The sequence below is a fragment of the Sceloporus occidentalis genome, unplaced genomic scaffold (assembly GCF_023333645.1).
Source record: "Sceloporus occidentalis isolate IW3139 unplaced genomic scaffold, rSceOcc1.0.p SCAF_7, whole genome shotgun sequence".
Taxonomy (NCBI): domain Eukaryota; kingdom Metazoa; phylum Chordata; class Lepidosauria; order Squamata; family Phrynosomatidae; genus Sceloporus; species Sceloporus occidentalis.
The window spans coordinates 79,155,337-79,169,588 of NW_028316987.1; the positions used below are offsets into that span (position 1 = coordinate 79,155,337).

General features: G+C 42.9%; 1 protein-coding gene across 8 annotated transcripts in view; it reads left to right on the forward strand.

Moving 5' to 3' along the window:
- The window catches only part of LOC149310011 (uncharacterized), a 235,216-nt gene that overhangs the window by 47,448 nt on the left and 173,516 nt on the right, over positions 1-14,252 (forward strand). For all 8 annotated transcript variants that reach the window (XM_089533474.1, XM_089533473.1, XM_089533480.1 and 5 more), the window contains 4 exons: positions 1,800-1,889; positions 3,838-3,858; positions 3,961-3,993; positions 13,812-13,972. In XM_089533474.1, the coding sequence (XP_089389600.1) occupies positions 1,800-1,889; positions 3,838-3,858; positions 3,961-3,993; positions 13,812-13,972 (305 nt within the window). The remainder of the gene's footprint in view (positions 1-1,799; positions 1,890-3,837; positions 3,859-3,960; positions 3,994-13,811; positions 13,973-14,252) is intronic.

Sequence of the window (14,252 nt, forward strand, 5' to 3'; positions counted from 1 at the left end):
TAAAAAGCAGGTCTTAGCCAGTTTAATTGTTCCTTAGCGCAGGGATAGAGAACTGCAGTGGGTTGAGGGGCCAATGTTCTGACCACAAATCTTCCAAGGGCCACATTTACTGCCCCCCAAAAATGCACCTCCAGAAAATGAAAGCAGTTGGAAGTCCATTGCTTGTTTTGAACAATGAGTATCTTTGATATTAATCAATGCAGGAGGGTTGTTCAATTTATTTAAAAGGTGAGTTACCATTCCTGGACATTTCTAGTGACCTCCAGGAGAAACAGTTCACTTCTTGCGCAGTAAAGGTACAATCTAGAGAGTGGAGTAGTTGAGGCTTAGAAAAAAAGCCGGCGGAGTAGTGGTGGTGTCACTGAATGTGTCCAGAGAGCTGCACCTCTGTTTTAGTGAGACATGTCTAGTCAATTTGTCAGTTGTGCATAGATTTCCAATCTGGAACCTTATCTCAGTTCTGATAGGTCTCATGGAAAAATGAAGACCTGCAGAAATAATCCAGTTTGAAACTGTTTCAACTGCCTTGGCTCAGTTCTAGGCAATCCTGGGAATTGTAGTTTATTGTGGCACAAGAGCTCTCTGAAGGCTAAGGACCAGAGCAGACCGGCAAGTTAAGCCGCCTTTTGAATGGTTTGGAAGCACAGCGTTTACATGCCACATGCTCCCAAACTGCCTGGAAGCTGCCTAGCCAATCACATGGGGGCGGCTTCAGGACGCTTTGGGGGCATGGCGTTTACATGCCGCATGCCACCGGAGTGCACAGAAGCCACCCTGGGGCTGCGGTGTGGCCACCAAAAGTGGCCCTTTCCTGGTCCAAATAGGAGCAGATCTTTTTCGCTTCTATTTGGGCCTGGTTCAGAGTGGATTGGGACTGTGGCGTGTGTTTGCCACATCCCTTGCGCAAGCAGCTCTGGGGCAGTGCTAATCAGTCCTTTTCAGACTCTGTTTTGGCCCAAAATATCTCTCAAAACTAAAGTTCCTAGAGTTCCTTATCATTAAGCCAGAACAGTTAGAACAATTTCAAACTGGATTACTTCCACAGTATGTTTTGGACCATAGTCTAGCATTTCTGGATATTTAAAGTGGTGAGACCTTAGAAAAACAATCCTTGGAAGTCAAAAATTATTGTGCATTTTCTCCTGAGGATAATGAAAATATGCCACCAGCTTTTAAGGTGGTGGGCATTCTGGTGGCGGACATCTGTAAAGCAGTGATCTGAACTTTGGTTTGTAGACTCTGCAGAAGTGGCATTTGAACTGTAGGTTCTGCAAGAGGTAATATGATAATTAGTTACTCCTTTTTTCTTGCCTGCTTATTTGTTTACTGATCCATTAAGTTGGAAAAAAGGATGATTTCTGTCAAGCTTGTCAGACAACTTGGGTTTGTTCTTTCCGTAAATTTCTGTTCTAAAGGTTCTACAGAGAGTATTCAATGTCCTGGATTCTGCTGTGGGAACAGCATGAATGTATTTTTTGTTTTTGTTTTTTTGTGAGGACCTCTTCATCTTTGCTTTCTAAAACTAACAGCTGTTATACATTTTTCATCTTGGAAATAAATTGAACAATATACAATATAAGTTGTATATTAAGTGTCTAGGTCCCCCAGATTATTTACAGAATTTAATACTGCACTGTTTAATTTCATAATTGCAACTCAGAATAATTTGAAGCTGAGAAAAAAATCCCAAGAATTGAAATAAAGTTAGTATCAATAATATTTTTCACAAGCCAATAATAGATTTTAAATGAAATTAAACTAGGGATATACAGTTTAAAACTTTTATTTTTTCTCATTAGAAGGAAGATCATGAAGAGATGACCTCTTTCCTGATATGTTGTTCACAACTTAATAATCAATTAGAAACAGCACTTCGTGAAGAAAAACAAGTATGTATGATTGAATATAAAAGAAACATAGAGCTTTTAGGAGCAGGCCCTTATCTAGGCTGGGGCAACCGGGGCACTGCCCTGGGTCCCCCAGTCAAATAGGGCCCCAAAGAGAATACAAGAAAATTAAAAATGAACTGACATTTTTGTGACGTATAATAAAACCTTTAAATTAAGGGGCTATACAGATGAGGAGAGAGGGGTGGCCAGAGGTTGCCCCTTTCTCCCCCGGATCGTTGCTGCGGCGACTGCACATCAAGGCAACGAGGCGTTCAGAAAAAGGAGGGGCCCTGAATGTACTTTCTGCCCCAGGGCCCCTAAAGGCCTAGCTATGGGTCTGTTTAGAAGCACTTTCTTGCTATGTTTGGAAAGTTTCTGCTTTTCTGTTCAGTCTTTTTTCTAGATTTGCTGACTGATATGGCCAAGGATGGATCTAGTAAATATTAACTTTGGAGTTCTTGTTTATGTGCCTTATGGGAACTGTTAGTTACATAAGCACGAAACACATGTGCATAATGACATAACTTCAGGCTGCATTGGGAGCATGCTGTTTACATGACGCACACTCAAACACAGCCTGAAGTGGCACCAATGCCATGCAAAACAAGAAGAACCGGTTCAAGAAGGAATGCATAGAATCTCCTTCTTCCAGCGGCCCAGTTCAGGTCTCCAGCTTCTTTTCACATAAGTAACTTATTTTCACTTTTCATTTTGTTACTGGGATATGTTAATACAGTAGAGTCTCGATTATCTGACATAAACAGGGCCAACTGATAGTTGGATACCCGAAAATTTTGGATAATCCAGAGGATCATTTTGTCCCCAATGACAGTGTGCATGCACCTGTGCCGCCACTGGGGACAAAAGTCCCTCCCCTCCCCTCCCTCCTTCCCTGCTTTCCTCCTGCTTCCTCTGTGGCGGATCTTCCCTTTCCCCCAAAGGGCTCTTTGGAGCCCTTTGAGGGGAAGGGAAGGGAAGAAGGGAAAGCAAAGCCTGGCAGGGAGGAGGAGGAGTCGGCCCGTGACCCCTTCTCCTTTCTGAGGAGGTTTGCCAGACCTGAGGCGTCCCTGGAAGGATGCCTGAGGACCAACAAAGCTCCTGGGAGAGGAGGAGGAGTCCTTTCGGGGTGAAGGAAGGCAAGCCGGGAGGAAGCATGGGCCCAGTCCTCTTCACCACAGACCTTTCCTCTTCCTCAATGAGCTCCCTGGAGTCCTTTGGGGGAGAGGAAAGGGAGGCATGGATGAAGAAGACTGAGCACGTGCCTGGTCCTTCTCTTCACGGACCTCCCCTTTCTCCCAAAGGGCTCTTTGGAGTCCTTTGAGGGAAAGGGAAGGGAGACAGGGAAGGAGAGGACTCAGCAGCTGTGGAGGAGAGCCCTGGGCCTCTCATCGGGGGCTTTGTTTTCTTCAGGCCAAAGGGAGCCTGCGGACTCCTTTTGGCCTGAGGAAAATGAAGCTGCTGAGGAGAGGCCTGGCCCAAGCAGGGAAGGTTAGCAGGGAACGAGGGAGGGAAGGGAAGGAAAGGGAAGGGAAGGAGGTGAGAGAGGGGAGGGGAGGGGAGGCGAAGGACTTTTGTCCCCAATCCGACGCATGGGACGTCGTATAATCCAGAACGTCAGATAAGTGAAGGTCGGTTAACCGAGACTCTACTGTAGCTGGTATGTTGAGCTTACCTTACAAAAACATGGTAGAAGTGACATTGATGAATCCAATGGTTTGTTGTGTGACAAAACCTCAATATTATTTTTAAAGAAAAGAAATTTGGATAATTTGGAAATTTGGGTCATTTTGAGAAGTGTGTGATATATGATCTATAGTGCATGAATCTCATTTAATTTGAGACTGTATCAAGGGACAGAATGTATGTATCAACATGTTATTCACTGAGAATGTTTCATGCTATATTTATACAGTAATTTGGTGTTAAATTATCACTTATTTTTTTATAGATATTAGAATCATTGCTTAAGGTAAGAAACTGTTCTTTTTATACAAATTTTAAAATCCATTTTATTTCAAGCAAAATGTGTAATCTATCAGTACCTAACTGTATATATTTATTTTTCTTCCAGTGGTTTGAAAAAGAAGTCCATGAGATGGAAGAGGTAAATTTAAATGTAGAATTTTGATTGATCCATTTTGACAAGAAAATTTTTGAATATATGGTATAAAGTATTTCTCTGTCTACACTGCTGTTTGTTATGATTACTTTTTCATTAGCTATTAGATGGTCTACTAAAATGAAAATTTGTTATTTTGCTCTTGTACAGACAGCTAAGGACTAATGTGGTTAATGCCCCTTTGCTATGCAGTTTCATTTATGCATCTCAACTTTTCTATCCATTTGAAGATAGCTGGAGTAGGTTTCACCTCTAAAATTGGGAAAACGTGCTAAAATGCCTCTTCCTGTGGCTGGTATTTCTAGTCTCCATCTGTTGCATCTTAACCAGGAAGGCAGGTTTTTCTTTTTCTCCTTGGGAACATAGCACCTTCATGATTGCCACCACCTTCATTTCTGTTTCAGAAGCAACATAAAGAGCCCCACTAAAAATAAGAAATTGAAAGTAAAGCCCATGTAATCTTCTACTTCACTGTTCTTTTCCTGTATTTCATTCTGCCTGTTCCAGAATTGTGGACAGGGGCTGAAGGGTTGGCTCAGGGGCCAGCTTCTGATATTTCCGTACAGTGAGAAGCAGAATTCTTGCACTGTTTTCTCTTATTAGAGTATGACACTTTCAGGTTTTCTTGGTGGGAAATGTGGTGCTTCTCCTGTTTCCAAGTTGGAAGTGCCAGACATGGTGTCAAATGTTCCCTAAATTAGTCCAGGAGCCCCATGAGAGGCACAGAATAGTTAGGATAAAAGTAATGTTCAGAAAGCCAAACCAGTCAGCAAACATAGCTGATCTTTCTGCCAGAAACAGGCTTCTTTTCATGGCTTCTATGTGCATTGCTCTGTGCATTTTGGGGCTATTAACTTTACCACCTACTCAATAGATTGCACTAGTACTGAAAAACCTCCCTAGCTCATCAGGGAATTTTGAAACCATCAGCTTTGGTTTGAGCCCAGACCAGCTTGAAGTCATTGATGCCACTTGAATTCATGCAGGCTTTGTCCAAAGATTCTGCTGCTCCTGAGAAATAAAAGAACCCTTCTGATGATTTTTCAGTTCATAGAAGAAATCAAAGTCTTGCTAATATTCTTTTGGATGAGCCATCAGCTTGTCAGAAGAGATCCAAACCTGCTTGTGTACTATTGACTTTTCTGAAGATGATGGCTATATTAGTGGGGCCCTTGATCTGACTGGACTGTCTATTCCAGTTCTTCCAGTGGCTGTTAGTGGGCATGGTTGCTAGTGTGGGCCTGGTTATTCCATTCTTGTTATAGAATACTTCAAGGAAGATCTTCTCCCAGAGCCAAACCTGATGGATGTCCAACGTCTGGGGTAACACTGGGAGAGTGAGATGCTCAATTTGCAGTCTTCCATCTGCATTACAGCAAAAGGTTGATCTATCACTTCTAGTCACCCCTCCATCACCTTGCACAGGTCCAGGACACCAATTTGTCAGCACTCGCCTAGCACACTGCAAGAACCATCTTATATTCACCCTTAGGAGCCTCCTCATTGTCATCTTCCTTGTCCACCTCTATTACTGTAACCCCGATTCGATCCAATGGGAGAGGCGGGGAAACATAAATAAAATTATTATTATTATTATTATTATTATTATTATTATTATTAAGGCAATACTACAATGACTATTGGGTGTATTCCCCACCATATGGTGTCATCCGTATAATGTCATCCATATCATGATAGAAACTGGTACAGGCCCTATTATCCATATCCACCACCTCCAAAGTCTGTCTGTGATTATGGATTTGAAATCCAAGGCCCACCAGTCCTGAGAGTCCCGCTATCAGTATCTCTGTTGCATATGACTCCATCTGGTCAACCATGTCTTCTAGATCAACCAGTTTCTACCAAATTGGCAGATGTAAAGCCCCTGATTCCACTTCCTTCTCCCCTTTCATAACCAAAGGCTGTTCCATCGGCATTAATTCTGATGGGAAGGTCCACACAGCAGTCTCTTTCTTCTGCAACTCTTTCAGATGATTGATGAGCAGGCATTCCCCCCCCCCCCCTTCTCATTCTATAGGTTCTGGCTCTGAAAACTCTGGCTCTGATTTATCTTCCTCTGCTCCACTGGATCAATCACTTGATCCAAATCTGGCTGACCAAGGCCCACTGTCTCCACTGCACTATATTGGTTTATATGCTGATCAATTGCTGAGAATGGGTAAAAATTTGGAACTGGATATTCTACAGCAGTGATCAAGTACTTCTTCTTCGTGGTCTCTGTGCCTCACACAATTGGGTATTGCACCTGCGCAGTGACTCCATTTGGAAACTGAAAAGCTGAGAAGATTGGCGGGAGCCCCGCCCACTCCCATACACTGAGCATGCCTAGTCCCGCCAATCTAGCTCCTCCTTCAGTTCTCTTTCATCCACCACAAGAGAAACATCTCATTTGGTTTGCTGAGTTGAGTAGATTTCTACTGTATGGCAGACTTTTTCTCTCCCCCCCTTTTCCCATTCCCTTACTGTATGGTAGATTTTTGGTATTTCTCCCTTTTTTTTTTCAAGCATTGCCTTAAAAAAAATTATTGTTGAGAGTGGTTTGCTTTTGGCCCGCATGGGCCTGCCGCTTCTAGGTCTCTTATGGCTGCCCTTTTTAGAAATTGCTCTGATTGCAATTGTAAAATCACCTTTAATGATGGCCATTCCAAGTGTCTTTTTTGTTTAGGGGAAGCTCGTATCACAGATAGGTACCCCCACTGTAGAGCCTCTAAACTTAAATCTTTCTTGTGGGAGTGCTCTCAGTGATCAAGTACATCTGATGGCTGGAGTCCCCATGTGAGCTCCCCAACCATGGGTAGATGGGTAGATCTCACCATTGAGTTCTTGGATTTGGTGCATCATAAAGTGCATCACTCCTATTGCAATTTACCTTCCAGAGAAGGAAAGCTTTCTGCCCAACGTTCTCAGCAGATCACAAACCCAATCTCATGAATGGAAGCTACTTCCTTAAGTCCTCCATGAGGTATTCAGTCCATGGGGCCATTCAAAGATGGACTTGTTTGCCAGTGTGGATAATGGTCAGTGCTGTTGTCACTGAACCCAGGGACATACTTTGTCAGGCATACTAGGAGACATGTTTATTTTTTTACTAGAGTGCTACTCTCCTGTACACCTTTTCTCCCTTTCCACTCATCACCACGGACCCTGTGAAGGACAGGAATAACATCAAAAACTACATTCTAGTGACACTTTGGTTTTTTCAACAGATGTGCATCACCACACTCCTACACCTATCTTGTCATTGCTTTCACTGGCTACCATTCTGCCACAATCTCTGTCAAGACCATGTTGCACCCTGGTCTGGAAAATGACATGGATGTGGCCACTAGGAGGAACTGGAGCAGAGGTTACTACGGTTCAAGTGGCAGGTGCAAGAGCCAGCAGTTGGTGAGCTGTGCATCATGGGAGATCTGATGAAACATGCACAGTAGGTGAAGCCAGCCAGAGGTACATCATGGGTAGTATTCTGATGCAACAGGTACTGGGTATGAAACCAGCCAGGTTTCATTGGTGGCATGGCTGTCACATGGCTTCCAGGAAGATCACCTATATAATGGAGAGAGTCACTATCTCTGTTGTTGGGTTGTTGCGGTTGGTGGTTGACAAAGCACTTTATTGGTCTGTATAGTTGTGAGTGTTCAAGATGGATGTCCGATACTCAGTGTAATCTTTATAAATAGTTCTGCAACAAAGATTAAAAGTCCTTGTGTTGAGTGAAGTCTCGCTGTCCGGGGATTCATTCCTTCATCTGTGAGCTCAAAGCTGCAGACTCTTCATGAAGACCTTCTTCTAGGCATTCCTGCCTACTTGCATCAACTCTGCGTGTGTCTGTGCGAGACACAGCTCATCTGTACGCCCCAACATTCTCCTCATCAAGCTAACAGAAGTGACAACCGGATCTTCACACTCTTCATTTTACAGTTTGAAGGATATTTCCCCAAAGATGTTAGCTATCCTTCACTCTGTGTGTAGGCAATTAACCAGGAAGTCATACAGCTACAAGTAGAAGAACTTCCTTGCTTTTCTCAGGGACGTTCATATGGACTGTCATGAGAGTCCATTAGTCATATTCTTCAGTTTCTGTCTTCCTTGACACCACAGAGCCTCTCCATCTCTCTCATAAGTTTATGTCGTTGCTTTCTCAGCCTTCATTTGAAACTTCCCCTCTTAGTTTGTGCACCTGTTGGTTAATATTTTCTTCAAAGGTTTTATTAATACCATTTCTTCTCAAACTCCCATTGCTGTGCCTGGGACTTACAGCTGGTTCTCTCCCATTCTTTTGAACCCCTTGCCTCATGTGACTTGCAGCTCCTTGTGTGGAAGACTGTGTTCCTTGTGGCCATCACCTCTATCAAAAGGGCAAATGAGTTGGCTTCTTTGAAGATGGACCTGCTGTTCCTCCAGTTCCACAAGGCTAAGGTGTTCCTGTTTCCAGGTGTTACTTCCTTCCTTTTTTTCATTTGTCTCAGCAGCTCTTGCTTCCAGCCTTTTTTGTGAATCTGTCCACAGATGATGAATGCACTTCTGACACATTTCCGAGTGGGTGGCTGCTATCTGGTTAACTTATGAGATTGCCAGAAAGCCAGAGCCTTCCTCTAACCATTTATATTCCAGAAGGGATATCTCTACTTCATATGCGTTCCTGGCTAGTGTGCCCATACAGACTGTCAAGCAGTTGTGTGGGCTCAGCCACTTACATTTGTAAAGCACTATACATTTGATGTTCGGACCAGAGATTCTACTTTCTTTGACTTGTCTGTGCTTCAGTTGTTGTGAGTATAGTCTTATCCTCCATCCAGGTGTGTATAGCTTGCTAATATCCCATATGTGTGAGTCAGAGACCAAAGAAGAACAGCACTTTGCTTACCTGTAACTGGTTCTTCAAATCTGTAAACCTCCCCTGCCTTCCCTGTATTGGTATGCTTGACGTCCTTGGCTGCTGGCTGTTCTAGCAGACATGGAACTGAGGAGGTTTGAGCAGGAACTCAACAAAACATGTGCAATACTGGGGGGGGGGGGGGGAAGGAGTGGGTCCTCAGCTGAAAAGAAGGTCTATCTTTAGACATTTTCAAAGCTGGTCTGTGTAGGAGCAGAGAATCTCATATGTGTGAGTTCATAGATAATTTCTTGAAGAACCACACCAATGAGTAAGCAACCTACTTTTCTCTGTGAGCATTCTGCTGTGGCATGGTAACCCCAGGCAGAACCATTCTTCCTTGCTTTTTTTTAAAAATGGCTGCTCTCTGGGACCTGGGTGCAGAATCACTGCTCCTCTGAAGGGAGTGGAACCTCAGCCACCCCTTGCAAGGAATCTAGCAACTCTTGTGTAGATCCTGAGGCAGTGTGTGGTACCTTACTCAAGAGATGAACCACCAGCAAGAGCAAACTGAGGACTTTAGTTATATCTAGTCACAAGTTAGCTGTGCTGGAGAGAGACAGAAATTTCCCTCTTTACTTTTTAGTACTATTTCCAGGCTCAAAGCTGGGACATAACCCAGTACTAAGTGTTCTCCAGTTTTACACATTGAGAATAAAGGAAATTCATTACATAATAACTTTTTTTTATTCCTATCTGCCTGTTTTCTAGTTCAGATGTAAGAATGAGCATAAGGTGAGAATTCTGGCAGATTCCCTGTTGTTCACAGGCAGAAAAGTGTGTTAAAAACCTTTTGCCTTTTTTCTGCTTGGAAGAAAGTTGCTTGTGCAAAAGGGAGTGTGTGGTGAAGGCAAAATGGGACTGGGACTCCAATTCTTTATCTGTGGCTAGAGGTAACCCAGATTCCTACTGACTTAAGCCAATTGTGAGGAATGTCAAGAGAGCTATACTTTTCCCATTCTTCTTTGAAAATTTTGAAATGGATAAGAAATGTTACAGCTCGGTTTTGTATTACCAGGATTTCTGCCTTAGTGCTTATTCAAATTGCACAAATTTCTTGTCTATGTTTATATAAAACATTAGTATTTCAGATATGCATACTGTTATGTAGAAACTAATATATACACATAAATTTCAGCAGAACATGTTAAACATATAAATATATTAATGTGTAGCTTTAACTTTAACTTACCATATATACTTGTCTATAAGTCTAAAAAATTATGCCCCATAATTGACCCCAAAATCCCAGGTTGACTTATTTATGGGTCAGTATGACTTGGGGTAAATGGGGTTCTATCCAAGAGTATCCCCACAGATAGAGGTGTACGCCAGGGTTGTCTTCTGGCACCTTTTAAAATTTAATTTTTATATTAATGATGTCGTCCAGGCCTTAAAAGGATCAACATTTTTCCCAGCTACTATTCAGGATGTTAAACTTTCAGTGTTGTAATATGCCGATGATATTGTTTTGATCTCGGTCACCTTAATCGGAATGTGCAAACTCTTAAAGAAGTTAAGTGAATACATACAAAGGAAATGTTAATAGTTAATCACTCTAAAACCAAAGTTGTGTTTTTTTGGGTAAAAAAAACAACTTCATCGGTGGAGCCTTGAGGCAAAATCTATTGATCAACAATCCTATTATAATGACTTGGGTTTAAGATTTCAATCTAATTTGTCATGGAAAACTCATTTTGTTGCTACTAAGCTAAAATCATCCCTCTCTATAAATTCTCTGTTGAAATTCCATAGACTTCAAGGAGGTCACTTAGTAGCACCTACTATCGAGGTTTATCAAAGAAAAATTGTTCCTCAGTTATTATACTTAGCAGAAATTTGGGGATACAACAGTGTCTCAAATTTAGAAACTGTTCAGAACTTATTTTTAAGATCCCTGTTGGCTGTCCCTAAGTGTACCCTTGTCTCTTTTCTGAGAGCTGAAACAGGCCAAACTACTCTTCAAGCTGGTACACATACTGCTCTTGCCTTCTACAGGCTAATGTTGTTATCCATGAGTGATTCCAGCCCCCCCCCCCCCCAATTTTTTTTAGAACAAATATCTGTTAACTCTCCAAGCTCCTGGGTATCTATAGTTAGAACAATATTGCAGAACTATGAGATTAATGTGGACTCATTTCCAAATTATGCCACCCATAGAGTCAAGCAACTGATTAAAGAGAAAATTTATCTTGCTTCTAAATGGGCCGATCTTCTTGCACTCTCGAACTCTTCTTTTTCTTTTTGGTACCCATTGAACAAGACATCGTTTGGGTTAGAGCATTACTTTAATGATATTTCTCTGGCCCCTGCTAGAAAAGCATTTACTGCTCTAAAGTACCAATGTATGTCTTCTGCCTATTTGACGGGCAGATATAATAACACTCCTGTTCATCTAAGACTATGTATCTGCAAAACCAGGGAAGTGGAAAATATCGAACATTACCTTTTACATTGTCCTCTGTATATATCACCTAGACAAAGGTTTCTTGAATGTATTTTAAAATCCCTTTCCAATAGATCTTGCCTTCAGCAGATTTGTGTCCTTTTGGCCGGCAACAATGTATTTGTTACTTCTATGGTAGCAAAATTTGGTTTAGCTGCTAACAAGATTAGAATCAGTTTTCTTGATCGGAATGATGGCTAGAACCATTCTAGTTTTATGTTTTTTATTATTTTATCATTTATGATGTACTATTATTTTCTGTTGATGGGTCTCTCTTACTAATTTTACCATGTTGTTTTATTTGTAGTTTTTGTGCCTTGGTTTTTTATATTGTTTTTGTATTTACTGTTTGGATCTATTGTATATTGTGATGGCTTTTAGCTTTTAACAATAAACTTCTATACATTTATGGGTCATTATGGTAATGTGATAGCAGCTGTTTCAGATTTCCCTGTGTGGTGGGAAGAGGGTTTCTTTTTCTCTTGAGCCAAGCAGAAAGAGTCCTGAGTGATTAATTCCTGTTAGACAAACAGAATTCCTCTTCTGCCTGCACTGGCTATTGCTGTCTGGGTGAAGGCTGAAACCAAAGTTGAAACAAACACTGAAGCAATAAGCCTCACTTATAGTCTCTTTTGCCGTTTGCACATATACACACACAGAAGGAGCCTCCAAATTTTACCCTCAGCTTAATCATGGGTCATGGTAAAATCCATAATTTTGGCCTCAAAGCCTGCCGATTTACACATGAGGTAGACTTATAGTCAGGTATATATGGTAATTTAATGTGCAGCACTCCATTGAGACCAGGCAATGAAAATGTCTTGGGATAGTTTCCCTTTAAGCAGTTTGAGAAAACGTCAGTTAGTGAGGAACATATTGTTTTAATACTTTGATAATATTTGATAATAATGCTGCCATTTTTGGGGAAGGTGATCGAGAGGGCGGTTGCAATCCAGCTTCAGGGGGTCTTGGATGAAACGGATTATCTGGACCCATTTCAAACTGGCTTTCGGGCGGGTTATGGGGTCGAGTCAGCCATGGTCGCCTTGGTCGATGATCTCCGTCTGGGCATCGACAGGGGAAGCGTGTCCCTGTTGGTGCTCTTGGACATCTCAGCGGCTTTCGATACCATAGACCATGGTATCCTTCTGGGGCGCCTGGCAGAGGTGGGAATCGGGGGCACTGCGCTCCAGTGGTTCCGGTCCTACCTCTCCGGGAGGTCCCAGATGGTGCAGCTGGGAGACGTGTGCTCCGATGAGAGGGCCCTTAAAACTGGGGTCCCTCAAGGAGCCATTCTGTCTCCCATGCTATTTAACATCTACATGAAACCGCTGGGAGAGATCATCCGGAGACATGGGGCGTGGGGTTATCAGTACGCTGATGACACCCAGATTATTTTCTCTATGTCTCCGACTGATGCAGTGACTGAGGATGGCGTCTCTCCTCTCGTGGCCTGTCTGGAGTCAGTAATGGGCTGGATGAGGGAAAACCGACTCAAGCTGAATCCAGAGAAAACGGAGGTACTCGTGATAGGTTCCCCTGGTCCAGGAATGACGGTGGTTCCACCTGTCCTAAACAGGGTCACGCTCTCTGTGAAGGACTCCGTGCGCAGTCTGGGGGTGCTTCTCGACTCGTCCCTTCACCTGACTGCTCAGGTGAATGCGACGGTCAAGAGCACCTGTTATCAGCTTCGGCTTATTCGCCAGCTGCGCCCATACCTGGCCCAGAGGGACCTTGAAACTGTGGTACATGCCCTGGTAACCTCGAGACTGGATTTCTGCAATGGACTCTACATGGGACAGCCCTTATACCAAACCCGGAAGCTCCAAATGGTGCAGAACATGGCAGCTAGGCTGGTCACTGGCACGTCCAGGGCCAGCCATATAACACCGGTTTTAAAAAACCTCCATTGGCTGCCCATTCGCTTCCGGGCGCAATATAAGGTGTTGGTGATGACCTATAAAGTCCTAAATGGCTTGGGCCCAGGATACCTGAGGGACCGCCTCTCCCCGTACATTCCGCCTCGCACCCTCAGAACATCTGGGCAGCAACTATTTAGGGTTCCTGGGGCGAGATTATCCTCCACCTCTAGGAGGTCCTTTTCCATCGCCGCCCTGGCCCTTTGGAATACGCTGCCCATAGAGCTCCGCTCAGTTACCTCCCTGGCCCAATTCAAACGGGATTTGAAAACCTACCTGTTTCAAATAGCATTCCCCGATTAAGTCCCTATAGGCCCCCCCGCCGCACAGGCCGCACAGGCAATGGATTGGCTAACCCGGGGGCTTTTGCTTTTGTTTTTGTTTTGTTTTGATTTTGTCTATTGTGTGATTTATGTAATTTTTGGTATGGTTTTAACTTGAATATTGTGTATTTTAACTGCTGTAAACCGCCCTGATCCTACGGAAGGGCGGTATACAAATAAAATGTTTATTATTATTATTATTTGTTGATATGTTTCAGATAAGTGTGGAACAACTTATTCCAGATTGGGAAATACCAGTAGCTGATAAAAACATAACAGATAATATTACTAAATTACTGACCCGCATCCAAAGACTGGAAGAACTGAAGGGTCGTGTTCAGGAACTACCAAAGCTTATCCAACTTTCTGCACCTAAACCGTAAGAGAATTGTGAAAAAGAGTTAGGTCTCTTAACAGTAATATATTCATTGTAGTAATCCAGCTGGGATGTAATCAAGCCATGTGTTAACATGATCAGATCTGACATCTCAAGGGATGGACACAACAGACCACTAGTTTTAACTGGAAATGCACTCTTGGCTACTACTGAAACCTGGGCATTTAGGAGAACACCCAAGCTGTGAACCTACGATTTCAGGGCGAGTATAGCCCTATTCAGCACAGGTTGAATCTCTGTTCCCTGATCTTCCTTCCAAAAG